Raw genomic sequence first — 27,453 nt, forward strand, 5'->3', positions numbered from 1 at the left:
AACTTTTCCAAACGTTAAGGGTGATCAGATCTGGTGTTTTTATTGAGGCCTGTCTCTACACTGAACCATAGGCACTCTAATTATCCCGATGTCTAATGGTGAATGAACTCTGGACGTAACAGGGTTATATCGAAGAGTGACAGTGACACTGAACGAGATTCCACAAAACCAGGAGATTTGAAATAGCTCAGGGAAACACACAACAAAATCCTTCGCCACGACAGTGAGAGGTTTTAAAAACCATCCTTAAGATTAATCCATGAGTGAGCCTCTCTGTCAAGGAGTGAGACTTGGAAGGCCTGATGTAGAACACAAAAAATGTAACCACCTCTAATTATATTGTTTCCTGGAGGGCGCTTAGAATTGAACTTGAAAGGAGTCTTGTGAACTGCGATGGGCAGGAGTCCGAGGAGTGAAGTCAAGTCCCAGAGGGTCTGCAGCACCTTGAAACTCAACCAGGCACCCTCTAATTCAATTATAGCTGTCCCTCTGGGAAGCATTTAATTACATTACAAATATATTTTACTTAATGAATAGATGGTGAGAGCCTTTGGGTCTGCATTGATTTTTTCCCCACCCCTGTTCTTTTAACTTTTGTGTTATTGAAATGCTTTGATTAACTTTCTCTGCTTGATATTTCTTATGGTCTCCACTGCTTTGAAACAGGAACTGTAGGAGCTTTAAGATATTAATTGGAATATCTGTTTAGTTTCACTTTTGTTTAGTAGCATCTGTGTTCTGTGAATTCTTTGGACCCAGGTCCTCAGTGAATAGCAGCGGATATCCACATGCTCCTGGAATCAATGGTCCACTGGCGAAACAACCATTCCCTCCGGGAGGCAACTGGGTGACTGAGCAACAAAATGGCAGATGAAAGTCAATGTTGATAAATGCAAAATAATGCATACTGGAAAACATAATCTCAACGATTCATACAAAATGATGGGGTCTAAATTAGCTGTTGCCACTCAAGAATTAGATCTTGGAATCATTGTGTATAGGTCTCTGAAAACATCCACTCAATGTGCAGCAGCAGTCAAAAAAACGAACAGAATGATAGGAACCACTTGGAATGGGATAGATAGTAAAATAGTAAATATCATAATTTCACTATATAAATCCATGGTATGACTGCACCTTGAAGACTGCGTGCAGTTCTCATCAACCCATCTTAAAAAAGGTATGTTAGAAATGGAAAAGATACAGAGAAGAGCAACAAAAACGATTAAGGGAATGGGACAGCTTCCATATGAGGAGAGATTAAAAAGACTAGGACTATTCAGTATGGAATAAGAACATAAGAACGGCCATAATGGGTCAGACCAAAGGTCCATCTAGCCCAGTATCCTATCTTCCAACAGTGGCCAATGCCAGGTGCCCCAGAGGGAATGAACAGACCAGGCCATCACCAAGTGATTATCCCCTGCCCCCCACTCCCAGCCTCTGGCAAACAGAGGCTAGGGATACCATCCCTGCTCATCCTAGCGAATAGCCAGGACCTATCCTCCATGAATTTATCTAGTTCTTTTTTGAACTCTGTTATAGTTTTGGCCTTCACAACATCCTCTGGCAAAGAGTTCCACAGATTGACTATGTGTTGTGTGAAAAAATACTTCCTTTTGTTTGTTTTAAACCTGGTGCCTATTAATTTCATTTGGTGACCCCTAGTTCTTGTGTTTTGAGGAGTAAATAAGACTTCCTTATTTACTTTCTCCACACCAGTCAGGTTTTTATAGACCTCTATCATATCCCCCCTTAGTCATCTCTTTTCCAGGCTGAAAAGTCCCAGTGTTGTTAATCTTTCCTCATACGGAAGCCGTTCCATACCCCTAATGATTTTTTTTGCCCTTTTCTGAACCTTTTCCAATTCCAGTAGATCTTTTTTAAGATGGGGTGACCTGATCTGCACGCAGTATTCAAGATATGGGTGTACCATGGATTTATATAGCGGCAATATAATATTTTCTTTCTTATTATCTGTCCCTTTCCTAATGGTTCCTAACATTCTCATTGCTTTTTTGACTGCCGCTGCACATTGAGTGGATGTTTTCAGAGAACCATCCAGGATGACTCCAAGATCTCTTTCTTGAGTGGTAACAGTTAATTTAGACCCCATAATTTTATATGATATATATATATATAGTTGGGATTATGTTTTCCAATGTGCATTACTTTGCATTTATCAGCATTGAATTTCATCTGCCATTTTGTTGCCCATTCACCCATTTTTGAGAGACTCTTTTGTAATTCTTCGCACTCTGCTTTGGATTGAACTATCTTGAGTAGTTTTGTATCATCTGCAACTTTTGCCACCTCACTGTTTACCCCTTTTTCCAGATCATTTATGAATATGTTGAATAGGACTGGACCCAGTACAGACTCCTGGGGGGGGCACCACGGTTTACCTCTCTCCATTCTGAAAACTGACCATTTATTCCTACCCTTTGTTTCCTGTGTTTTAACCAGTTACCAATCCAGGAGAGGACCTTCCCTCTTATCCCATGACAGCTTACTTTGCTTAAGAGCCTTTGGTGAGGGACCTTGTCAAAGGCTTTCTGAAAATCTAAGTACACTGTACCCACTGTACCCCCTTGTCCACATGCCTGTTGACCCCCTCAAAGAATTCTAGTAGATTGGTGAGGCATGATTTCCCTTTACAAAAACAAAAACCATGTTGACTCTTCCCCGACAAATTATGTTAATCTATGTCTCTGACAATTTTGTTCTTTGCTATAGTTTCAGCCAGTTTGCATGGTACTGAAGTCAGGCTTACCAGCCTGTGATTGCTGGGATCACCTCTGGAGCCCTTTTTAAAAATTGGCGTCACATTAGCTATCCTCCAGTCATTTGGTACAGAAGCTGATTTAAATGATAGGTTATAGACCACAGATAGTAGTTCTGCAATTTCACATTTGAGTTCCTTCAGATCTCTTGGGTGAATACCATCTGGTCCTGGTGACTTATTACTGTTTAGTTTATCAATTTGTTCCAAAACCTCCTCTAATGACACCTCAATCTGGGACAGTTCCTCAGATTTGTCAGCTAAAAAGAATGGCTCAGGTTCGGGAATCTCTCTCACATCCTCAGCCGTGAAGACCAATGCAAAGAATTCTTTTAGTTTCTCCGCAATGGCCTTATCGTCCTTGAGTGCTCCTTTAGCATCTCGATTGGGGAAATATGATAGAGGTCTATAAAATCATGACTGGTGTAGAGAAAGTGAGTAAGGAAGCATTATTTACTCCTTCACATAACACAAGAATCAGGGGTCTCCGAATGAAATTAATAGGCAGCAGGTTTAAAACAGACAAAAGTATTTCTTCACACAATGCACAGTCAAACTGTGGAACTCATTGCCAGGGGATGTTGTGAAGGCCAAAAGTATAACTTGTTTCAAAAAAAGAATGAGAAAAGTTCATGGAGGATAGGTCCATCAATGGCTATTAGCCAAGATGGTCAGTGATGCAACCCCATGCTCTGGGTGTCCCTAAGCCTCTGAGTGCCAATTATCACTTGATAATTGCCCTGTTCTATTCATTCCTTTTGAAACACCTGACATTGGCCACTGTTGGAAGACAAGATATTGGGCTAGGTGGACCATTGTTCTGACCCAGTATGGCTGTTCTGATGTCTTATAGGGAGATCTGGAATAGGCACTGGAACTTCTTGGATATTTTTGGAGCATTTTCCAATTTTTCTCCTCTGCAGAGAAAGCCCATCAGCGTCGCACAATGCTATAAATATTATGGGTCTGTTATACAAGTTCTCTTCTTCAAAGTGCAGACCTTTGTTTCGTGGCCTAGATGAAATAGATTGCAGTTCCCAGTGGACAGGTTTGCTTCATACAATCACTGACCATCACTGTTTACGTTAATTGCCACTGTCGCTAGCATTTTCAAGAGGAAGAGATTTGTGATCACTGACAATGCTTTAAGCTAGCACAAAATGGCATCATGTGAGCGAGTGGCTTGAAGCTGCTGTTAGACAAAGTCAGAGTAAAAATAAAGCACATGGTTTCAGTGAGGGTAATTAACCATTGGAACAACTTATTTAGGCATGTTGTGTAGTTTCCATCACTTGCAGTCTTTAAATGAAGACTAGATGCCTTTCTAAAAGATATGCTACAGCTCAACCAGAAATCGTGAGGTTGACGCAGAAGTTCTGTGAGGTTCTATGGCGTGTGTTATGCAGGAGATCTGAAAAGATGATCTCAGTTGTCCCTCCAGGCCTTAAAATCTATACATCTGTGAAAGAAGACCGAGGAACTAATGGACCATAGAGACTGAACTGTTCTTTCACTTCTGTAGATAAGTTTGGCTGGGCAGTGTGAAGGAAAGTCTCACGTTGCTGCTGTCCATGTTATTCTTTGGCTCTCACCAATGGAGGTTGACATTCTCCAGGGCTGTCAATCTAATACCTCCCACCTTCCCCCAATATGCTTTAAGAATGATTTTTTTTAAAAGGCTGAACAAAAACATTGTTACTGTTATTATTGTTTGGGAAATAGGAAACTCGATCAAGATATTTGGGCCATTACAGTCTAAGAACTCAGCTCATCTGTTTTCTTTTGTGCACCACAGTGTGCTTAACCAAATGCATTATGCAATTAGTTTCTTGATGATATCGTATTTGCCTTTGAAGTAGAGGCCCAGCTCCCTCTGGATATAAATATGCAACATTGGCAATTGAAAGAAAAAGGGTTTCTGAAACATGCATGTTTATTTATGTCTGCTGATTATTTCAAGCCCGCTCTCTTTAAGATGAGAGGGAGGTTTGGACCTGGGGCTCTTTTCCTGGTTAGAGGTTTCCACACAGGCAAGAGCAAATAAACCTGATAGTAGCATCCCCAACTCCTGCACCTAATGACATCAGACTTCCAGACAGTGCGGAAATGGAATTAATTTGTTGGTGATTGACAAAAAAGAGCCACTAACTACCTAATTCAGACGTATGGGGCAAAATGATACCAGTGTGGCCTTTGCCAGCAGCATAAATTTTAAATTAAATTAGACTATTTGTATCAAACTATTTTCCCCTTAAATTGAATTACAGAATGCTTCTGTTTAAAGGAGATTAAATTAAATTTAGGGCCTGAATACCAGGAGGTCCAAACAATGAAATTGCATTTTCAATTATATGGGCAGGACCATGTCAGAAGAAATCCTGTTTTGGATCCGTCAGCCAGAGAAGCTGATTCATTCTGAGTTGCTCTCTTGTACTCAAAGAGTTAAGTGCTTTCATTTTTCTCTGCATCCTTGCTTCCACCCTTCCTTTACTGCCTGCATATGGCCTCTTGGTGCCAGGGCCCATGGCAGCTGGTCACCATTGAGAGACTGCTGCCACTGCCAGCTTTGATCTCTGGAACCAGGTGCCGTTCAGTCTAGTTCTGGATGCAAGGATCTCTAGCTCTGAAAGGACATTTGGTTTCTTCTCTCAGGGGTGCAAAGAGGAGATCTGGAGCAGGCACTCAAACTTCTTAGCTGTTTCTCTGACTTTTACATCTGTTACTCCCATTTCTTGACATGTACCTTAAAAAACCCCAGATGGATCTGTCTCTCTATCCATCTAGCCAGCCGATCTCTGTTGTGTTTTTCTGTATATTAATATTTAGGGTGCAAGATAGTTATGAGTCCGTGGCAGTGTCGTCTAATGGGTAGGGCACTGGACCAAGACTCAGGAGACCTTGGTTCTATTCCTTGCTCTGCCATTGGCCTGCTGGGTGACCTTGGGCAAGTCACTGACCCCTCTCTGTACCTCTAAAATGGGGATAATGATACTGACCTCCTTTGTAAAGTGCTTTGAGAACTACTGAGGAAAACCGCTATGTAAGAGCTCGATATTATAATACCTATATAGAAGGATTCTCACACTGAGCCAGGACTTTTCTCCAGTGTGACTTCCTAGATCCACTCAAGAAGCATAGCTATTTTAAAAACTTTTGGGGGTAAATTTGGTGCTCTTGAAAGCAAGAAACCAAGAGCTTTGTCTAGAGCAGGGATCGGCAACCTGTGGCACATGGCCCATCAGGGAAATTCGCGGGCGGGTGGGACGGTTTGTTTACCTGCAGCATCCACAGGTTTGGCCGATTGCAGCTCCCACCTGCCGCAGTTTACCGTTCCAGGCCAATGGGGGCTGCGGGAAGGAGTGTGGGCTGAGGGACGTGCTGGCAGCCGCATCCCACAGCCCCCATTGGCCTGGAACGGTGAACTGTGGCCAGTGGGAGCTGCGATCACCATACCTGCGGACGCAGCAGGTAAACAAACCATCCTGGCCCGCCAGCGGATTTCTCTGATGGGCCGTGTGCCAAAGGTTGCCGATCCCTGGTCTAGAGTTAGGTAGAACAGGCATGTGGATGCAAATTCCCTGACCTGGCCTGACCTGCAGCTCCCCTTGCTGCTTCATATCTTGCCCCCTCATAGGTAGAGACTTCTGCCTGTTTCATAGCATGTGGTGGGACAAATATCCATGAAGAAATAGAAGGGTTCCACTAAACTCATTCCACTTATGTCCTGAAGGCCAAATCCTTTGGTGGGGCTGAGTTCTGCTGAGAAGAGAACTGGAATTCTGTTTAAGGGCTAAGGAGAGTTGGAATCACAAAACTTAAAGGGCAGCTGTCGACAAAAGAGTGACGCTGTAAATATGGCATGTGAGTTCCGTATTCTGTATCAGTTTTTATAATGCACTTACCGCTGTTGCATCCGAACACCTTCCAGCTGTGCATTAAGCATCGAGATAAATATCTGTCATATGGTTTGTTCTTCTCTCATCCTTTCCCCGGGAGGAGAACTGTGTGTGCCGTGGAGAGTTCTGTTTTGGTAGGGTTTTGTTTTTGATGTTGCTTTTAAAAAAAAGTTCCCGGGTTACTCCTTCTCAGTGACCTCAGATCCAAGCTGCTCAGTTTACGAAGCAAACAGTAGTTTTTTCCATAACTGCGACTTCTGCAAATTCAGTCTGGGACGTGAAAAATCCAGCTGGATTCTTTCTGCCCCTTATGTCATGATAGGTGATAAAAACTTTCCAATCAAAAACTTACCTGGCTGTTTTGTGGGTGATGCACGAGGCAGAATGGAACCCAACTTGCTCTCTCCGAGCTGTGTAGGTTCTGCAGGGATAACAAAAGGAAACTGCTTGGAGTCAGTCATAAAGCCAGGACTTTGGACACTGAATACACACACACAGTGCAGGTCTGTTGAATTAGGAAATGAGTCAGCAGTGTGCCCTTGTTGCCAAGAAGGTCAACGGCATATTGGGCTGGATTAGTAGGAGCGTTGCCAGCAGATGGAGGGACATGATTATTCCCCTCTATTTGGCACTGGTGAGGCCACATCTGGAGTATTGCATCCAGTTTTAGTCCCCCCACGACAGAAGGGATGTGGACAAATTGGAGAGAGTCCAGTGCAGGGTAACGAAAATGATTAGGGGGTTGGGGCACATGACTTATGAGGAGAGGCTGAGGTAACTGGGGTTATTTAATCTGCAGAAGAGAAGAGTGAAGGGGGGATTTGATAGTAGCCATCAACTACCTGAAGAGGGGGTCCAAAAAGGATGAAGCTCGGCTGTTTTCAGTGGTGGCAGATGACAGAACAAGAAGCAATGGTCTCAAGTTGCAGTGGGGGCGGTTTAGGTTGGATATTAGGAAACACTATTTCACTAGGAGGGTGGTGAAACACTGGAATGGGTTACCTAGGGAGGTGGTGGAATCTCCACCCTTAGAGGTTTGGAAGGCCCAGCTTGACAAAGCCCTGTTTGGGATGATTTAGTTGGGGATTGGTCCTGCTTTGAGCAGGTGGTTGGACTAGATGACCTCCTGAGGTCTCTTCCAACCCTAATAGTCTATGATTCTATAGGTGGTGTATTTTTACATATGGTAAAATTTGCAAAAGCACCTAAATCTCATTTTCAAAAGTGCCTGTATCATTTAGGCACCTAAGTTCTGTTTACTTTCAATGGGACTTGGATATCTAAGTGACTGACTTAAGTGTGTTTGTGGCCTAAATCACTTAGAAATCCAAGTCCCATTGAAAGTAAACGGAACTTAGGTGCCTAAATGATATAGGCACTTTTGAAAATAGGACGTAGATGCTTGTAAAAATTTTACTCATCATTTTTAATACCATAATCACACCTGGAAAAAAGGTGATTTTTCAGCTATAGCACATCTCGTTTAACCAGTGATCTAAAGGGACTCCTTGTTTGTGCTAGCAATACTTAGGATCACATCTCTTCGCACATTTGAGAAAACTGGCTAACTGCACTTGATACTGTTCGATGCAACCATTGGAAGAATTTATCAATGACCTTTTTAAAATCAAGATTTGATGTCTTTCTAAAAGATCTGCTCCACGAATTATTTTGGGGGAAGTTTTACAGGGGTGCTGAAACAATTTGTATAGTGAGGGTGCTGAGAGCCATTGAACCAAACTGTAAACCTTGTATATAATGGAAACCACTTCAAGCCAAGGAGTTTGGCAGCACCCCTAGTTCCAGCACCTATAATGTTTTATGGCCTGTGTTATACAGGAGGTCAAACTAGAGAATCACAATGGTCCCTCTGGCTTTGGAATCTGTGAATCTACTACCCATTTGAAAGAGCGATTGACAGGTCTGTGTAATTGTACAGATGCAAAATATTATGGGTGGAGTTAAGGGAAGCCTTTATAAACAGCCCCACAAACCTCTTTCTCAAAGTGCTTTTCATAGAGGTGGACAGGATTTCTCAAAGCTCACATACCTAACTTCCCACAGCAGAGCTGAACCTGCTTCCTTTGTGCTTCTTGCATGATGTGCCTCCCATAAGTGTATGCCAAAATAATTGTGTGAAAGGGTACTAAAGCAGTTATCTTCCCATTGCAGAGGAGTTTTCGACCAGCAGGAGGCAGTCCATACTGTGAAGCTGTTGAACTGCATTATCTCAGCCTAGCAGGACCTCATTAACTGATTCAGCCTCTTTGCTGGTTTCTAGATTTTGCAGAGTTTGTTTTCCTGGGTCTGTTCCTTACTGAGATGTCCTTGAAGATGTACGGACTGGGGCCAAGAAATTACTTCCACTCCTCATTCAACTGCTTCGACTTTGGGGTAAGTTGACATCAGCTACACAAACTAATGTGGTGCATAAGCCCCTCCTTTGATGAGTGGTGGTATATGTTTATCAGTGAGAGCAAAGACAATGATGTCCCATGGGCACATTTTACAGGGATTAGTTACTCCTCTCTCACTTCCCTGTATAAATCAAGTGGACAGTGAGATACAATGAGGAAACATGCCAGTCTGAATACACTTCCTCTAGGAATTGTGTCCTGAGAAACCCAGTAGCCAACCAGAACTGGATGTCTGTGGGAATTGTTTTCTGCTAAAAGCCCACATGGATCCCGTTCTCATCAGCAGCCTCACTAAGTGCTCTAATACCAAGAGATGCCATTTTGAAGTTAGGGGTGTGTTTGTGTTTTAAATCATGTTTCCCTTTGCTCGGATTTCCTACCATCCTGTGGGTGACTTCCCCTCACAATACATGGGCAGTGAGTTTCAAATTTGTGTCCATAATGAGGCGTATATAATAAACGTGGCATGTTCTGGGGGAGATGCTGAGCATATGCCATTGATGTAAACATTTGTGCTCAGGCCCTCTGGAAAGACACTTCTGTTGGTGTGTGTGGATATGGGTGCCTAACACAATGTTGGGCTACATTCTGCCTACACATAGGCTTACACACCTTCTGTTGTCTTATATGGGAATTGTGTACCTGGATCCTAGGAGAGTATCTGGGCTGCAATATTTCCTGTCTCTGGAGCTCAAGATGCAGCTGCCACCATAAAGATTAGAGAGGGAAAAGTACAGCTGGGACATCTCGTGTGTCCTCCAGCCAGTCTGAGGTGGGACTTTGTCTGACAGCTTGGACGCTTAACTGACAAGATGCTGTGAGCGATTCCCTTCCCCTTCTGGGACTGAACTCGCTGTTTCTGCACCATTCCTCGACTGGGAAATGAATATCGAGACTCACTCCATTTCACTTTTGGCAGGTGCCCATTAACGCTGACAGACCCCAGTTGTCGGCAGTCAGGATAGAACTGGGGAACCTCTGGAGCTTAGTGCAGGAGCCTCTACCACATGAGCTAAAAGCCAACTTTCTATTAGCTAAGGCTGTAGAGCAGACTCAATCTCTCTCTAAGCGGTCTCAGTTCCACTAGATGGGACAGAACACCACACCCAGAAGGTGTGTGAGTTACACCCACGTCACAAATTCCACTCTCACAGCAGACTCTAATTGGCCCCTTTGTTGGCCGTCTCAGCAGGGAGGCCAAGGACCGATCAGGCCTAGAGCCTGGACTAACCCCTTCTCTCTAGAGGGGGGCTGTCTAGAGCAGAACAAGGCCAGGGAAGGTGGGGTGTGTCGGGCTGCCGGCTGGGCTCCCAGCCCAGGAAGAACTAACACCATGCCACTCTCTCAGGACACGGTTTATTAATTGAGATTTTAAAAGCCTCGCAAAGTCACGCAAAACAAAGCTATTCCCCAGACCAACACCGGCCCCCCCCTCTCTCTCAGGGCCAATCATAGGAGTCAACCTTCCTCCTGCAGCCCCCCCTCAACCGCAACTGAGCTTTCTCAGCTCTTCATTGGATCACCTGACTTCTTCCCAGCTGGGACTGGCTGGCCCCAGAGTCCCTGCTGCTTAAAGGGATAGACCACCCTGTTACATGTGGGAAGCATCAGGTGTATTTTCCTCTGCAGGGCTGGCAATTCCTTACCTTCTGCTGACACTACAAAAAGAAACCACCACCCCCACCACCAACAATAAACCCCTGGCAGAACATGTCAAATATGTCCAGACTTGGTGATTTTCATAAGAAGACACAGCATTTAGGTGCTGGCTGTGCAGACACCATCCCCCAGTTCTGTGGGAGCAAACTGTCATGCAAATACTTGTGTGTGTGGCATTGCATCCGCAACGACTTGCACCCCCAGTTTAAGTCACCTCGATGGCTACACTCCTGATTTTGGAATGTAATCAGGGACTTCAGTGAACGTCACCTAAACTGAAAGCAACAGGCTGTTGTGAGTGTAATTTTGTGCCTGCAAAAACAAAGGTTCTGCTAAGGCTGGACTGAAAATTTGGTTGGTGCCCCAGGCGAGGAGCTTGTTCAGCGCTCCTCCGCCCTTCCATTTGTTAAACTTTTGAATACCTTATTATTTTATTGCATTTGTAGCCCATTTCATGACTTTGATGTATGATTTGCATGCATGATTTATCCCCGTCATATAAGATGATAAAACTTGCATACTAGGATCTGTAAATCTGTATTTATTCATGCCATATATAAGCAAGTCTGGAAGGTTCCATGAGATTCTACAAAGGGCCAGAGCATTCTAGGAGGTTACTGAAAAACGAATCCACATACGGAGTACCTGAAACATTTTACTTCAAACATTCTATTTTCCCTTTTGTCGCTAACAACAAAAACAGAGCCCCGAGTCTGGCGCCCCCCAAGCCCGCACCCCAGGTGGTCACTGGGTTGCCTACCTCTAAATCCGGCCCAGGAGTTGGCACCCAGCTCCTATTGAAAGTCAACGGGAGTTAGGTGTCTAACAACCTGAGGTGCCTTTGAAAATTCCAGTCTCTGTGAGCTGTTTTGTAATACTTTAATTTGGCTTTTAATTTACCTCAATTTATCACTGCCTCATTTTTGGTCAAATTCTAGTGAAAGATGCTGGATTGATGTTCTCTATCCCTTACACAGGTACTGCATGGGCCACAATATGGCAAGCTTCACCCTCACTGTCTGCTAATTTCCCTTCATTTATTTCATAAAAGGCATTGCTAATCAGAATGCTCCACCCACAAGGAACAAAAACTTATACTTGATCTTGTGGGAAGAATGATTTAAGGATTTTATATTAAACACAGAACAATCCATTGGGCCCGTCAGCTTTTCTTCATGCCATGCTGAATGAAGCACTGGTAATAAGTTTCATGGACTGGAATTCCCATGAGGGAGAGGGTTTTGATCACTTTTCTAATTCTTCCTTCTTTAGAGAGTCCATTGGGAACCCACCACTGTCTATGTTTCTTCTCCCGCACCCACCTTCCCACTCCCCAATTAATTCAGTTTCTTCACCCCCTTTGGAACGGTACACAGTTCTGTCGTCAGTTTAGTTTGACAAACTATCGAGATGAAACAGTTCAAAAGCAAAGAGAGAAACAACAAAACAGAGAGACATTGGCCCCGGGAGGAGTAGACCAGTGGAGTCTTGTGTGAAGTTACTCCCAAGAGGTCATTTTAATAGGGCAAGAAAATTAATTATCAATTTAAAACTCAGAGGGTCTGGGGGAAGGTTTTACTGATGTATGATGGATTCCTAGAAAGGATAAACAGTGGAGGAGAGGAGAGTTGGGTTCTGCTCAAAAGGCGCTGGAATGCCGTACACAAATGGTGTTTTCAGGGTGCCGACAGTCTCATATCATCACTCTGGCATGGTAACTGGCACAGGTCTATCTGTTCACCTTGATTTTCTGTGAAAATTGCATTACATGGTAGAAATAAGTCCCTTGTGCATTTCAAGGCAATTATTGTGCTTCTCCATAGCTAAAGTTTCTCAACCTTTGGCCTTGCCTGAAGCTAGATATAATGGCTAAGAAATGCTTGTCTTACCTTACTACCTAAGCAGTAACCTAGCTTTTATAAAATTCCTCTTTACTATAGTACATTTTACATTACTATAATGCTCCCTATTTGCACTACATTTAATAGAAAGTCCCTTTGAATCTTAGGGTTTGTAATATTGCAAGCTGCCAACATTTTAACAAAATATGTCCAGAGACAAGTCTTTAAATATCTCAAGGCCGGGGGCTGCTGAATGGTTGGATGTGAACTCTAGTGGACTTTAAGGATTTTTATTTACCTGCAAATATCTTAATTAACCAGCATTTGAAAGGTTCTGATCAGGGAGATACTTCCAGTAGATTTTACATAATAATAATAATACTTAGCTCCTATCTGGTGCTCACTCGTAAGCCTAGCTGTGCCCCTACTCATGAGAGTAAGGGAGTGTAAGGAAACACTTCACATCCCTATGCATGGTTTAGGGATGGGGACAGTTTCTGCCTGACTGCTATCCCCAGTCTTGTGCAAGTGGGCACTGGTGGGGAGTGGGTGGAGCCTTGGATGTGACCTCACAATACACCAGCCAACACACAGAACTGATGCAGAGGGGGAAGCTGCCCCTTTCTCCGGCTGGATCGCACATTTACAAAATTTGAGCCATTATGTCAGAGAGTTTGGGCTTTCTTGCTGTTTCCTTGATTATGCAAATTATACTGACAGCCCCTATTAGCTCCTGCACTGTGATTGGATTCTGTTTCCTCTTTGGTCCCTAGCCCCTGTGGGAGGACCCAAAGCCACAGCCGGTCGTGCAATCATTTTCCCTTTTAAAACGGGTTGTTCTTGCAGGTGATAGTGGGGAGCATTTTTGAAGTGATTTGGGCAGCAGTGAAGCCTGGTACCTCATTTGGCATCAGTGTATTGAGGGCTCTTCGACTGCTGAGGATTTTCAAAGTAACCAAGTAAGTCCAGGTTCCTTTTTCACTCCCATCGGCTATTTAGCTTGACGTTGCCTGCTTGCCTTGCACACTCCTGTTATAAAGCCTTGTAGAATTTGGGCCCCAGCAGTAACTTGTGCTTCTGTCCATCACCCTTACACTGCCAAGCATGAACTGCGATTATCGGAAGTGAGTGCGACCAGCACCCATGTCAGCCAAACTGGGTCATCGTCATCGTTGTTACAGCTGAATGAGCCGTGAAGACTAAACTACTCTCTCTTCTGCAGAGGACAAGACTGAGATTTGCCAGCATAACAAGCATGAGGAAGCTTATGCTGTCATTACCTGTACTGTACCTAATCTAGGAGTGTATTTGAGGAGCTGTGAATCTGGCACTTTTGTGATCCAGTAGAGTTTGGTGGATGAAGCTTTTCAGTTGTTCTTCTGACATGTCAGTTTAATATGCGCTGGAATTAACAAACAGCTATTGTGCAATTTATAATCCATTTAGCGCCATTGCTGCAGGATGTTAAAGTTGTAATGTTGAGCTAACTGAAAATGTTATGGGCATTCGTGCCGGTTTTAGTTCTCCCCCCCTTCCCCAAACAAGTACACCCCTCCCTTCCTCCCTCTCTTTAATTATCTCTTTGTATTAACAAGAGGAGTGTAGCAGCCAGGTGAGTGTTGGGGCCACTCAGTTCTGGTCAGTTAGCCTCACCTACCACATCTTTGCACGATTGGGGATGCAGACAAACTGTCTGATCTGTGCTAGGAGCCTAGCTGGAGACAGAAGCCGATCAGGGACTGCAGCCTGCCTAAATCCCTGGGGAGAGGGAGTGTGTTCCAGCCCCAGGGTGGTGAGGTTAAAACCCAAGAACTTGGGTCAGTGTTGGGACAGTTTGTAGCTAGCCTGCAAAGAAGGAAGCTAACAGCTGAGCCTAGCTGGGCTGATTATTCGGTTCTTTTGTTATTTTGTGTTGGATTTTAAGGGAAGGACTCTGAGGCCACAGAAGGGATTGGACTCTGTTAAGTGGCTTGGCTGGAGAGCCAGTCGCTTTTGCAGCCAGAATGGGACAGAAAAGACATTGGGCAAACTGAGGCAGAGTTGCCACAATACGTCTGCTAGCCACAAGGAGGAATGCTGGTGCAGCATCTCTGTGCAAGGAGCAACACGACAAAGGTTTTAGATGGGGAGCCCAATTTTCGAACCTTAACAGGGTGTCCAAACCTTGGATGCTCAAATTGGCCAGCTAGAGTATAAAATGGCCATTTGTTGTACTTACATACTTCTCTCATCATCAGCGGCACGGTATGGATGTCCTTTAGCCCCTTAAGATAGGTCTACACTGCAATAAAAGTTATGTTCTTAACTCAGGTTAACTAATGCATGGTAGCAAACTTCAGTTAAAATAGCGGCAAAGACACAGCAACTCAGCTTTTAACTTGGATTAGCAACTCTAGTTCAACGCCAGGCCCCCAAGGGCATATCTATACTGCAGCTGGGAGTGAACCTTCCAGCTCAGGTAGACGTGCTCGTGATGGCAGGGCTTGCGCCAGCATGCTAAAAATAGCTGTGTGGACTTGGTGGCAACGGCAGAGGCTCAGACAAGCCACCCGAGCTCAAGCCCAGTCTACACCTGGGGCAAGCTCAGGAGGCTTGCCTGAGCCTTCCCTGGAGCTGCAACATCCACACAGCGATTCTTAGCGCACAAGCATGAGCCCCTCTCTGCCACAAGTCTGTCTACTCGACAAGGCTCCCTCCCGGCTACAGTGTAGACATACCCCTGCAGAGTTGAAGTTGAGCTGCTAACCCAAGTTTAAAAGCTGAGTGTGACAGGTTGGACCCCTTGGGAAGTCATCTGATGTGCTGCAATACCACTGCGTCTACCTGTTCTGCCAACGTGGGCCCCCTTTAACCTGTCTTGCCATGCCAGGCTCTTAAAACCTCCTCGAACACACACACAGGCAGGGCCACAGCCCACTGCAGATCAGTTCTGGGAAGACTCAGCTTAAGGGACTTGCTCCAGCACTTAGATGTCCACCTCCCTTGGAGTACAGACCCAAAGATCTATTCTTAAATTCGCCTCTTCCCTCCATGTGGAAGAGGGCTGTGCATAGAAATTTAGAAATTCTATGCCCCCAGTTAGAAATTGCATAAACTGGGTTATGTTATAACACAGAAATAAATTTATTAACTATAACAGGTGTATTTTAAGTGGTTAAGGAGGTAGCAGACAGAACAAGGCAGATTACTAAGAAAATAAAACAGAGCACGCAAGCTAAGATTAATGCAGTAAAGAAACTGGTTACATGTGAGTTCTCACCCTAAAAATGGTTCTAATAATCTTCTTTAGGCCAGATGCCCTTCCAGCCTGGGCCCAGTTCTTTCCCCCTGTTCAGTCTTAGTTGTTTTCAGCTGCCATTTTGGGTGGGGTAGCAGGGGAGAACTGACTACCAGGATTACCTCACTCCCCACCCTTAAATAGGATTTGCATAAAGCGGGAGTCCTGTGTTTCCTAATTTGAGCCCCCCTTCCCTTACAGTGGAAAGTTACAAGAAGTCCCAGGTAATGTTGTAGTATCAGGTGACAAGACCATCTGACTCTGTAGGGCCCCTGTAGCCTTTCTTCACAGGCTGACCCACAAGTTCACAGGAAGACTAAGCTCTTTTACAGTCCATTGTCCTTGTTGATGGGCCATCCACCCTGTCTGGCTTTTCCATTGTTGTACCTGAAGTGTTGGCAATGGGTGTCACCCCAAGTAGCATAGTTGAAATACAGATACATAGTCAATATTCCTAATTTCAAATACAGAAATGATACATGCATGCAAATAGGATAATGGCATTCAGTAAATCATAACCTTTCCAATGATATCTCACATGAGCCATCTTGCATAAAGTATATCTCAGTTATGTCATATTTATATCATAAGCATATTTTCATAAAGAATATGGAATGACACGTCACCCTGAGTTGCCATCTCTTTGCTGCTATTTTAACCCATTAGCTAACCCGAGTTAGGAACACACCTTTCTTTGCTGTGTAGACACACCCTTAGAGTTATCTGGCTTTTTACATGTTGATCATTCTGCGGATCCTACTTTCAACTGTAAGTGTCTGAGGAAATCCAAATGTCGACACTTTCTGGGAAGGGTGGGGAGCTGGAAAAATCGTAGGTTCTCAGCAGAAAAGAAATGCCCTGAAGGGGCAGCAAGCTCCAATCAAACGAGCACTGCACATCTGACCATGAGCTATTTGAGAAAGTTAGCAAAGCAAGAGCTCCAAATGCTACGTTGCTGCTGTCCAGTTCTCATTACAGCCTCACCCTGTGCTAATTCTTTCCTTTTTGCCTGGCTTTCACTGCAATATTTCCCTGAAGCATCCTGCCCTTGGATTTTTGCCTCTAATCTGTTCAGCGGAAGGCAGGGGCGCACACCATCCTGCTCTGAATAATTGGGGGTATTATGCCTTTTGATTTGGAGGTTTTTTCTTCCTCCAGCACAAGCCAGGAAGATTGTAAAAAGCAGAGCAACCCAATGGTTAGAAAGTTAAATTGCAGCAGGCTGAAAAGGTCACAGCAGGATGGCACCTCACTACCGTGAGTGGAAATGCAGCCTAAGAGGCACTGAAATTCAGAGATAGGAAGACAAGGAGAAAATAGTTCAACACAATTTCCTCCTTGTCAAGATGTAATGGGAACTGGCAACTGTAGAAATTTAACTCCTTGTTACAGCCCTGGGGTCTGTCATCAGTCATAGATGGGTGCTGAAATGACCCGGGTATGCCCAGCTACTCTGGATAATCCAGCCACCTGACCTGTGTGTTTGCTGCCCAACCATGTTAACTGCGAAATACCAGCCTAAGGGAGGCAGCTGCATGAGGCAGGGAAAATTTCCTTGGAGAACTTTCTGTCCTGGACTATGGTCACGAAATCCCTTGTCTCTCCATCAGAGCAATTTAGCCTCTTTTTAGGGTCTAAGACTAACTGAAGTACATCTGCTTGATTCATCTCAGGGAGTCTTCCATCTCAGACCCTGAACCCCCCTCAAACCCATGCCAGTCTGTCGTAGAGAGGCCCCTTTTAGGGGCTATCAATGGAGTGGGTGCAGCAGGGCATCAAGCAACCATTATACCCCGTCTATCACACACACACGCTTGGGCAGGGCTTGCAAGTACAGCTGGGTGAAATTTTTCCTCCAAAACTTTTTTCAGTGAAAAGTGCAGATTCAGTGACATCAAGATGTTGTGAATATGTGAGACAAAGTGGGTGAGGTGATCTCTTTTATTGGACCAACTTCTGTTGATGAGAGAGACTTCAGGTCCTCAGCTTTGTGTAGCTCAAAAGCATGTCTCTCTCATCAACCAAAGTTGGTCCCTTAAAAGATATTACCTCACCCACCTTGTCTCTCTAATATCCTGGGACTGACATAGAATCACAGAATATCAGAGTTGGAAGGGACTTCAGGAGGTCATCTAGTCCAACCCCCTGCTCAAAGCAGGACCAATCCCCAACTAAATGGCTATAACACTGCAGACAACATTGTGAATTTGTATCTGTTTCACTGAATTGTTTCTGTGGGGGGAAAAAAACCCAAAACAAACAAATTCCAAAAAAGTTGAAACGTTCTGTTGTGATATTTTTGAAACAAAACATTTTGATAAGACTTGGAGCACTGGGGAAGTTGCAGAAGCTTTCTAGGAGAGAATGAATGTTGTGCTTGTTTTTAAAAAGGGTAAATGTGATATCCTGGGAAATTATAGGCCTGTCAGTGTGACATCGATCCCGGGCAATATAATGAAGCGGTTGATAAGGGACTTGATTAATAAAAAATTAAAGGAGGGTAAAGTATTTAATACAAATCAACATGGGGTTTATGGAAAATAGATCCTGCCAAAATGACTTAATATCTCTTTTTGCTAATATTACAAGTTTTGCTAATAAAGTTAGTAGTGTTGCCGTCATATACAATATGCGTTTTAATACGGCTAAAATGTAAATATATACATCTGGGAACAAAGAATGTAGGCCATACTTACAAGATGGGGACTTTATCCTGGGAAGCAATGACTCTTGAAAAGATTTGCGGTTCCTTTTGGGTAATCAGCTGAACATGAGCTCCCAGTGTGATGGTGTGGCCGAAAGAGTTAATGCGATCCTGGGGTGCATAAATGGGGGAATCTTGAGTAGGAGTAGAGTGGTTATTTTAGCTCTGTATTTGGCACTGGTGTGACCGCTGCTGGAATAGTCTGTCCAGTTCTGGTGTCCACAATCCAAGAAGGATATTGATAAATTGGATGGGGTTCAAAGAAGATCCATCAGAATGATTAAAGGTTTAGAAAACAGGCCTTACGCTGATAGATTCAAAGAGCTCCATCTACTTAGCTTAACAAGGAGAAGGTTAAGGAGTGATTTGATTACAGTCTATAAGTACCTACATGGGGAACAAATAGACTCAAAGACTTAAAGGCCAGAAGGGACCATCATGATCATCTAGTCTGACCTCTTGCACGCTGCAGGCCACAGAACCTCACGCACCCACTCCTGTAGTAGGCCCATATATTTAATAATCTTAAATCGAGCAAAGGAAGTTATAACATGATACAATGGCTGGAAGCAGAAGCTAGATAAATTCAGACTGAAATAAGGCGTACATTTTTACCAGTGAGAGTAATTAATCATGCGAACAATTTACCAAGGGTTATGGTGGATTCTCCATCGCTGACCATTTTAAAATCAGGACTGGATGTTTTTCTAAAAGATCTGCTCTAGGAATTAATTTGGGGAAGTTCCCTAGCCTGTGTTATGCAGGAGGTCAGACTAGATGATCACAATGGTCCCTTCTGGCCTGAGACTCTATGAATCTATGAATTCAAAATGGCTTTTGAGAAATTTCCTTCAGTGGTGTTAATTTTTTTTAAAGTTCAGGTTTGAAATCTAAATGACATGTTTTGGTCAACCTAAAACAACATTTTTTTATTTAAACTTTTTGATTTGCGGAAAGATTTGAAAAATTCTGGTTTTGGAGCAGCCCAAAACAATTAAAAAACAAAATCAGAAGAGGCAGCACACCATAAAATCAGTTATTTACCCAGCTCTGCTTGCTGGTAGATGGTGGAGAAGGGAATGGTGTTCTGGGAAAAGAACTGGAAAAGTGAAACAGAGAAAAGTGAAGGAGGAGTGGGTAGCAATAGAATAATTAGGAGGCTGTATGAAAGCCAGCTTCCTCTGCGAGCTGTCTTATGGAGCTGTGGCAAGGGGAACAGACGAATTCAGCTGGCACCCTTGTTCCACACCCTACAACAGCTGTTCCGCAGTAAGGGTTTCAGATTAAGGGCCTGTCCCCCAAAACCCAGGTGGAAACTGTGGAGCAGTATTGCCATCAGGAACCCAGGCTCTGTGTGGTAGCTTCCTGGTCTGGAGAGCGGAGGTGGTAGAAGTAACTGGAGAAAAAGGAGAGCGAGAGCTGGAAGAATTCCTGCTTGCTATCCCAAAGTGACCAGAAAACCTTTAAGGGAATGTCTACACCGCACACTAAGCCTGAGCTCTGAGTCAGGTTTGAGGCCAAGCCTCTCTTCTGTCCACACACAAATCATAGAACCACAGGGTTAGAAGGGGCCGCAAGGGTCATCTAGTCTTACCTCCTGCCAAGATGCAGGATTTGTTGTGTCTAAAATCAGTCTGACTCAGGTCAGCAAGTACTCAACCCCAGGTTTTAGAACCCTGCTTAGGTCAGAGCCTGAGTCCTACTGAGCCTTGGGGTCCAAGACCTGTCATTTTGCAGTGTGGACGCAAATCAAACCACAGACCTGAATAGGAAGGTCTGAATAGTGCAGTATGGACATGTTAGCACAGCTGTGAGACCTGGGGTCCAGCAGTTGTAAACCTGGGTTTGCAATGCAATGTGGATGCTCAAGCATGGGCTTGGAAACTCCATGTTCACAAGCCCAGGTCCCACAGACCTAGGTTTACAGTGTAAATCTAGATAACACCGTATATAAAGGTTTAAATCCCTATCTCGCATTGTGTGCTCTAACCCTGTTGTTTCTCAGGTTTGTCTGTCTAACTGGAGATTGTTAAAGAGATCCTCAGCTTTAATAGCTCTATCCACATTTTCTGATTCATTAGTTTTCCTAATATAAACGTTCCCTGCTTGTTCTCAGCAGGATAATAAAATGAAGAGAGAGTGCCATTTCTGTACACCCTCTCAGGACCTCCTTTATTTAGCCTGACTCTTCCAGCTTCATGTGTGTGTATACACTTGCCCATAATGACAAGGGATGGAATAAATCCAGGAAAACCTGGGTGGGGATAAGAGCAGATAGAACAGCAGTGCCTGGCCAGGTGGAACCTGCTGTGTGCAGGTCATGAGCTGGGCTAGGTTCCCCTTCCTTGAGTTCTTGTTAACAATTGAGGGCTTTGATGCAGTGAGGTTAATTTTCAATCATGACTGCCTAAATAGAATGGCCAAATCCCCCTTAAGCGCTCACATTCTATGCCTAAAAGCCTGTTTCAATTTAAATACCTGAATGTGAGATTTTTTAGGTCTGTGTGTGGAAGTCAGATGTGAAACAATTGAAAGTTCATGTTTAAATAACTTCCCAAAGAACACGGTGGGAGCAATCAGGCTCCTATCGAAATGACCCATTCCGTCCTGGCTCAAGTCTTACCAAAATGAGTAGTTCACAGTCCCCTCCAATTCTTTCTGACCTTGGCATTACCGCATTCTTGGCATCCCCAACAGTTGGTATGCGTAGTAATGGAAAGGAAAATGCATGGGATTATATACTGTAGGGAACAAACCTATACTGCAGAGAGGATGAGCTAAGGAATGCTGCATTGTTTAGAACATTTAAAGTTAGATTGGACAAAGCACTGCAGAATTCATGACTAGAGGTGACTAGAGGTGACTATTCTCCACAGGCAGGTGTTTGCTCAGGATGACTAGAGAGGTGTTTTCCATCTGTGACCTCTCTGATTCTACATGTTATTTTGCTATCTGATAGACTCAAGTGGGCCACATTATTCTGCTGGCATTACATCATTGGAGAGTTTGGCCCAGATGAATTTAAGGAGACTGTTCAACTTGGACTGTGTCCCATAGAACTCTCCTCATCACGTCCCTTTTAAAGAGCTAGACCATTTTAATCTCTCCTGGAAATGGCCCCTCCTCTCCCAGTGACACTAATGGTTGGTTGCTTTGATTTACAACCTAGATACTGGAACTCCCTAAGGAATCTGGTGGTCTCCTTGCTGAACTCCATGAAATCCATCATCAGTTTGCTCTTCCTGCTCTTCCTGTTCATTGTGGTGTTTGCTCTGCTGGGAATGCAGCTCTTTGGAGGACAGTAAGTGTAGTGTGTTCCTCATATCAAAGCAGTCCCCGAGGAAGGCAAAAGGCTGACGGGGACTGGATGGCTCAGAGGATTTTGCAAATCTGGTTTAAATTCTTTCATGTGGAAAATTTTCCTACTGGAACATAGTTTTATTGAACCTGAGATTTCTTTTTTATGGGACAATGCCAGTTTTTATGAATAAGTTCAGCTTTCCAAAGAGAAATGTCAAAACAAGCATTTTTGTTTCAAATTGACATTTTGAAAGAAACGAAAAGCATTTGTTTCGTTTAAAGATAAATTTGTCATTTTGTTCTTTAAAAAAAAATCAAAACAAAATGACATTTTATGTTGAAATGTCCATAATTTCATTTAGTTTACTTTCAGGTGGATATTTCTGATTTAAAACTTTTGGAATTATTTGCTCCACAATTTTTTTTAATATTTTGATTTTTCCATTCCCATTTAGGAATAGAAATTAATTTCAAAATGTTGGAATTTCCACTGAGACGAAAATGCCATTTTCTTAACAGTTTTGCTAAACACACCTCACTTGGGTTATGTCTGCATTGCACTTTCGGCAGTAAAAACACACCCCAGACCGACAAAAGTTTTACCGATGAAAAGCATCGGTGTGGACAGCACTTTCTCTGTGGGAGACACTCTCCCGCTGACAAAGCTACTGCCCCTCATTCAGGGTGGTTTTATTTTGTGAGCTCTCCCGCCGACAAAGAGCAGCTACACTGTATGCCTTACAGTGGCGAGGCTTTAGTGGCCCACCTGTGAGGCTGTAAGCTGCGCAGTGTAGACATAGCCTTACTTAACATACCGCATCCCTTCCTGAAACTGACCAGATTATGTCTTTGTGGAGCAAATGTTGTCTTCTGACTCTGGTGATAGAGAATTATGAGAGCATAGAATTTCTTTTTCCTAGACTGTTTAATTTTTAATTTTTATTTCCTGCTTAGGTTTAATTTTCAAGACGAAACACCGACCACAAACTTCGATACATTCCCTGCTGCCATCCTCACTGTGTTCCAGGTAAAGATGCCTCTTTTATTGGGTGCGCACTAGAAAGGAACCTTTCAGACATCTTTCGGTTCCCAGTGGAGGCGATGTCCCTCAAGCTATCTGGAATTTAGGAAAGGAGAAAGTAATTTTTGTTTGCTCATAGCCTACTGTTTATTAGAGAAGAGCTTCTCACAACGTGCTGTGGGATTATAATGCACACATTTAACGATGAAATGATCCATTAAAATAAACGCTGAGGGACTCTTTGAAATTCAGGCAAACAGAATTCTTTTACGGGGAAAATGGACTGTCACTTTGTACAGACAAAGCATAATCCAAGGACTAGAGGAGGCTCTCCAGCATTCTTCACGAGGTCACCTCCACAGTACCTTACACTGCAATGGGACAACTCATGTGTTGTCCTCTGCACAGCATCTATAACGGCATAATGTAGCAAATGAGCATACAATGACCCGCTTCCATTTCCTCCTGCAGTTGCCATAAGTTAATGAGGAGAGTTGCTGGAGAGGGGCCTGAGGCGCTGAGGAAATCAGATAGCATTTTGCACTACCAAGGTCGCGGGATAAGACTGGATAAGAATTAAAATCCGTGGGGGAGCCAGGAAAGAGTCATCAACCTTAGGCAACATGATGTGATGGTACGGGAGAGCTGCAGCTCAGGTTTGAAGGCCCTGATGCTGCGGCGGCTCCATGCCTGACACTATTACAGAATCACTTGTTCAGTAAGAGAAATGGGAGTGATACACCCTGTTCTGTCTGAAACAGCAAGTGAGCTCTCATTTGCCATTGGGAGACCCATGAACGTAGGGGCACAAGCTCTGCATGGATGTCCTTTACCACTGTTCACTGTACATCCATTTTTGCTGGAGATGGGCTCAATCTGAGAAGTTCGAATTTGGATCCAGACCCAAACTTCCCCAAAAGTCAGTGATGCCTGAATCAGACATTCCAGTTCACAGTCATTCAAAGGACAGTCTTGTGGTTAAAACAGAGAACGAGACCTGGGTTCTATTCACAGTTCTGCCACAGTTTCAGTGAGTGACCTTGGGTAAGCTGCTTAACAATGCCCTCAATTTGCCCATATATGAGGGGGCGGGTGTTATATTACTCAGCTTGCTGAGATGTTGCAAAGCTTAATGTGCTAATATTTGCAAAGTGCTTTGAGGTTCTTCCAAGGCAAGATCCTATAGAAGAGCAAAGGTATTGTTACAGAGACAGGACTGAGCTGAAAAGCATAGCTCCAGATATGAAAATCCCCAGACTCTGGTGGTGTTTTGGTTTAAGCCAATTGTTACCTGTTGGGAAATTTTACACTACTTTCTTTCCTCTTACGTGATAAAGACACTGGGCAATAGGGCTTCTGTGGGATGAGAGTGAGTCTTTGCAGATCATTTATGAAATTTATGTAAAAGTAAGTGTAAAATGGCAACACAAGATAAACCCAGTGAAATTTTGAAGCCAGCTTCTGCTACCCTGTTCATTCTGATGAAGTAATTTTATGTCATGTTTCCCCCCACCACACACACAACCATTCAGAACACTGTAATAAGGGCTCCCCAAACCCAGCATTAGACCTTGCCTCTGCCTCAGTTTCCCTACTCTCATACAAGCCAGTGGGCCAACTCACTGGCCAATGCATCAATGGCTACATATATACTTGGAGCCAGGGGTGCGATTTCCAGCTGGCATAGATATACCCCAAGTGTAGATGTAGCCAATGACACTCCCACCAGTGTCAGTTTTTCAGTCCCTTTTTACCAGCAAAGCATTTATTGCTCAGACACAAATATAGATCAACATCAGTTGAAACAGGTAAACTACATCCTGCCCCTACTCCCTCCTAAGGCCTCAGAGAGCTTCTGCTGCTGCCCACACAGCAGGTATCCCCAACCAGGTCTTTCACCCAGCTGGCACAGCCAGCCCTCCCTTCCAGATCCTTTCCCTAATCTCGAGTCTGCTGTAGGAGCCACTCTACTCCCTCCAGCTCTCCCTCTGAACTCAGGCTGCCCTTTGTATCCCAGCAGGACTGTTTGAGTCACAGTCTTCTATCATGTGACCCAGGGCGTTGTAGCAAATTGCTACATCTCTGTACTCCGGCAATCGGGTAGAATGCATTCAGCGGCTCAGCAAGAAGTGTTTACAACAACATTAGACCCCGAGACAGTTTATAAACCAGAAAGACCTCTGTTAGCTGTCCATCCAGCACTACTTGAGAATTGCCACTTAAATAATTATATGCTGCTAGCTGGTAAGAGGTAGACCATTGACGGGTGCCTGAGGGGATATGGAATATTGGAGACAGGATGCTATTGAACTTTGGCTCTGCTGAGGGATGTTTTATTCAGTGGCTAAGCTTCAGTGACCCTCTGCTTTTGGCCACTCTAGCTGTCTTCTTTTCTGAGTAGCATTGCTGGATTTAAATTCATTCAGGTCCAGGTTCATTCATTCCCCATTCAGGACAACACCTTAAGTATGTGCTTCAATGCTTTCCTGAATTGGCATCCCAGTCTTTGACATCACTAACACACACTAGTCAGCCCATTATTATTATGGAGCAGATTTTAAAAGCTATTCTTATTCTATCATCTGATGGCTGTTCAGCCAAACCTTTGCATTCAATATTGAGCAGTGCCGGACAAATTAATCACCATAGACCATCCGGAAAGTTTTGCCCATTTATATTTCTGCAAATGTTCCATAAAACAAATGTTGATGTTTGTGACTTTTTTCCATATTCCAAATGATCTGGCAAATAGTGTGAGCTGCTCACAGATCATTTCCCACAGCTCTTGGCGTGAGTATTCACTAGTCGTGATTTACTATGCAATCTGTAATTGGCTTCCTAAGTCACATGATATTTCTGCTTCCCGACTGGATGATTCCAAAAGCCACAAATAGCTTTCCAGTCGGGTTAGCAATCCTCCAGGATTGCCCTAGAGCCTCCAATTGTCATGTGATGAAACCTCCAGGAATATGTCCAACCAAAACTGGCAACCCTGCTTTCCAGTTGACCCCGAACACTTCCATCCTGATTTTTCATGCATATGCCTGGTTCCCCAGCTTCTTCTCTTTCCATGAACATTCTTGTGAACCAAATTCACTCACATGATTGGTTCTGGAAAGCAAACGAAAGGCGATGCAAATTCATGGGAATTATTTGAACAAGTGTTTTTGAATCCTGTTTTGTAGAACTCATCCAGCACTAGTGCTGAGAGACCAATGGCCAGAGCCAAATACTCAAGTTACTCTGGTATAAATCCAGAGTAAATCCATTTACTGGGGTTACTTCAGATTTACACTGATGTAACTGAGACCAGAATCCCTGTCCCTAAGTGGTCATTAGGATGTACACATTGCACTATACTTCCTCGTCTGCCATAAGAATCATTATCGTACCTCAGAGCCTTTCCCGAGATCAGGAGCTGGTGGGCAGTCTCTGAAATTTGAAATTCTCTCTAGTATATGGTTCACATGTGGGTCATGATTGCTAACAATACATCATGTTTTATTTTCTTACTAAATACAGACCACTGAAACGTTCTATTAGTGGGTTGGAGTACTGAATTCCAAAAACCATTTCCTAATGCCCTTGGAAGTACTATAATTAAAATCTTCCATACAGGGCAGGCAGAACACTAGGTGCACAAAGTTACTGAAAACACAAACAAAGTTGTTGAAAAACGGGGATGGCAGAGGCTCGGAAGAGTGAAAGTTTTGGTGTGGAATAAGCACCTAGTAGTTGTGATGCATATCAAAGCCTGAGACCAATTCATTGATTGCTATTTGTTTAGATATTATTCATGTTCTATTTATTGTTATTGTGTCAGCATCCAAAGTCTACGATCAGGATCTGGGTCCCATTGTGTTGTGCCTTGTACAAGCACATAGGTAGTCACAGTCCCTCACCTACGAACCCAAGGTTCCTCCTCCTCCCCCCGATTATATTCTCCATTTAGATTCTGTGTTGGGTTTTGTGCTTCTCTGGCCTGGTGGTTGCTGTCTGCAACATTTGGCTGTCTGTGGCATCTTGTGGTCAAAGACGGCAGGAAGAAGCAGGCGCTGACCAGAACCCCGTGTAACCCATACACCTTCTGGGTGTGGTGTTCTGTCCCATCTAGTGGCACTGAGACCACTTAAAAAGAGAGAGATAAAATGAGTCTGCTCTACTGCCTTAGCTAACAGCCAGTTGGTGTTTAGCTTACGTGGTAGAGGCTCACGCACTAAGCTCCAGAGGTCCCCGGTTTGATCCCACCCGTCAACAGACCAGGGTCTGTTGTCATTGCACCTGCTGTTACTGACAAACCACAACGGTGGGGTTACCAAGTGTCCAGTGTCTCCTGTGACACTCATGTCTGCCTCAGCCCCATCACACCTTCGTGCAGCCCTGTAGGATCGAGTAGGGAAGCAATAGGGTTTCCCTAGCTGTTTCTCCTCCAGGTCACTAGGGCTGCTGTAAGGGTAAATTGTAGCTTAGCTGCCTCTTTCCCTCCACTCTGACTGTTCCCTGGCTGGAGCCAAGCTGCATGGAGCAGCCAGGAGGAGGAAGCAGCTGTGGCTGGT

General features: G+C 44.0%; 1 protein-coding gene across 14 annotated transcripts in view; it reads left to right on the forward strand.

The window, feature by feature from the left end:
- CACNA1B (calcium voltage-gated channel subunit alpha1 B) overlaps positions 1 to 27,453 on the forward strand; it is a 466,872-nt gene that overhangs the window by 288,120 nt on the left and 151,299 nt on the right. For all 14 annotated transcript variants that reach the window (XM_043530418.1, XM_043530423.1, XM_043530432.1 and 11 more), the window contains 4 exons: positions 8,960 to 9,072; positions 13,442 to 13,554; positions 21,746 to 21,877; positions 22,831 to 22,903. In XM_043530418.1, the coding sequence (XP_043386353.1) occupies positions 8,960 to 9,072; positions 13,442 to 13,554; positions 21,746 to 21,877; positions 22,831 to 22,903 (431 nt within the window). The remainder of the gene's footprint in view (positions 1 to 8,959; positions 9,073 to 13,441; positions 13,555 to 21,745; positions 21,878 to 22,830; positions 22,904 to 27,453) is intronic.

This window comes from Chelonia mydas, chromosome 16 (assembly GCF_015237465.2).
Source record: "Chelonia mydas isolate rCheMyd1 chromosome 16, rCheMyd1.pri.v2, whole genome shotgun sequence".
Lineage (NCBI taxonomy): Eukaryota > Metazoa > Chordata > Testudines > Cheloniidae > Chelonia > Chelonia mydas.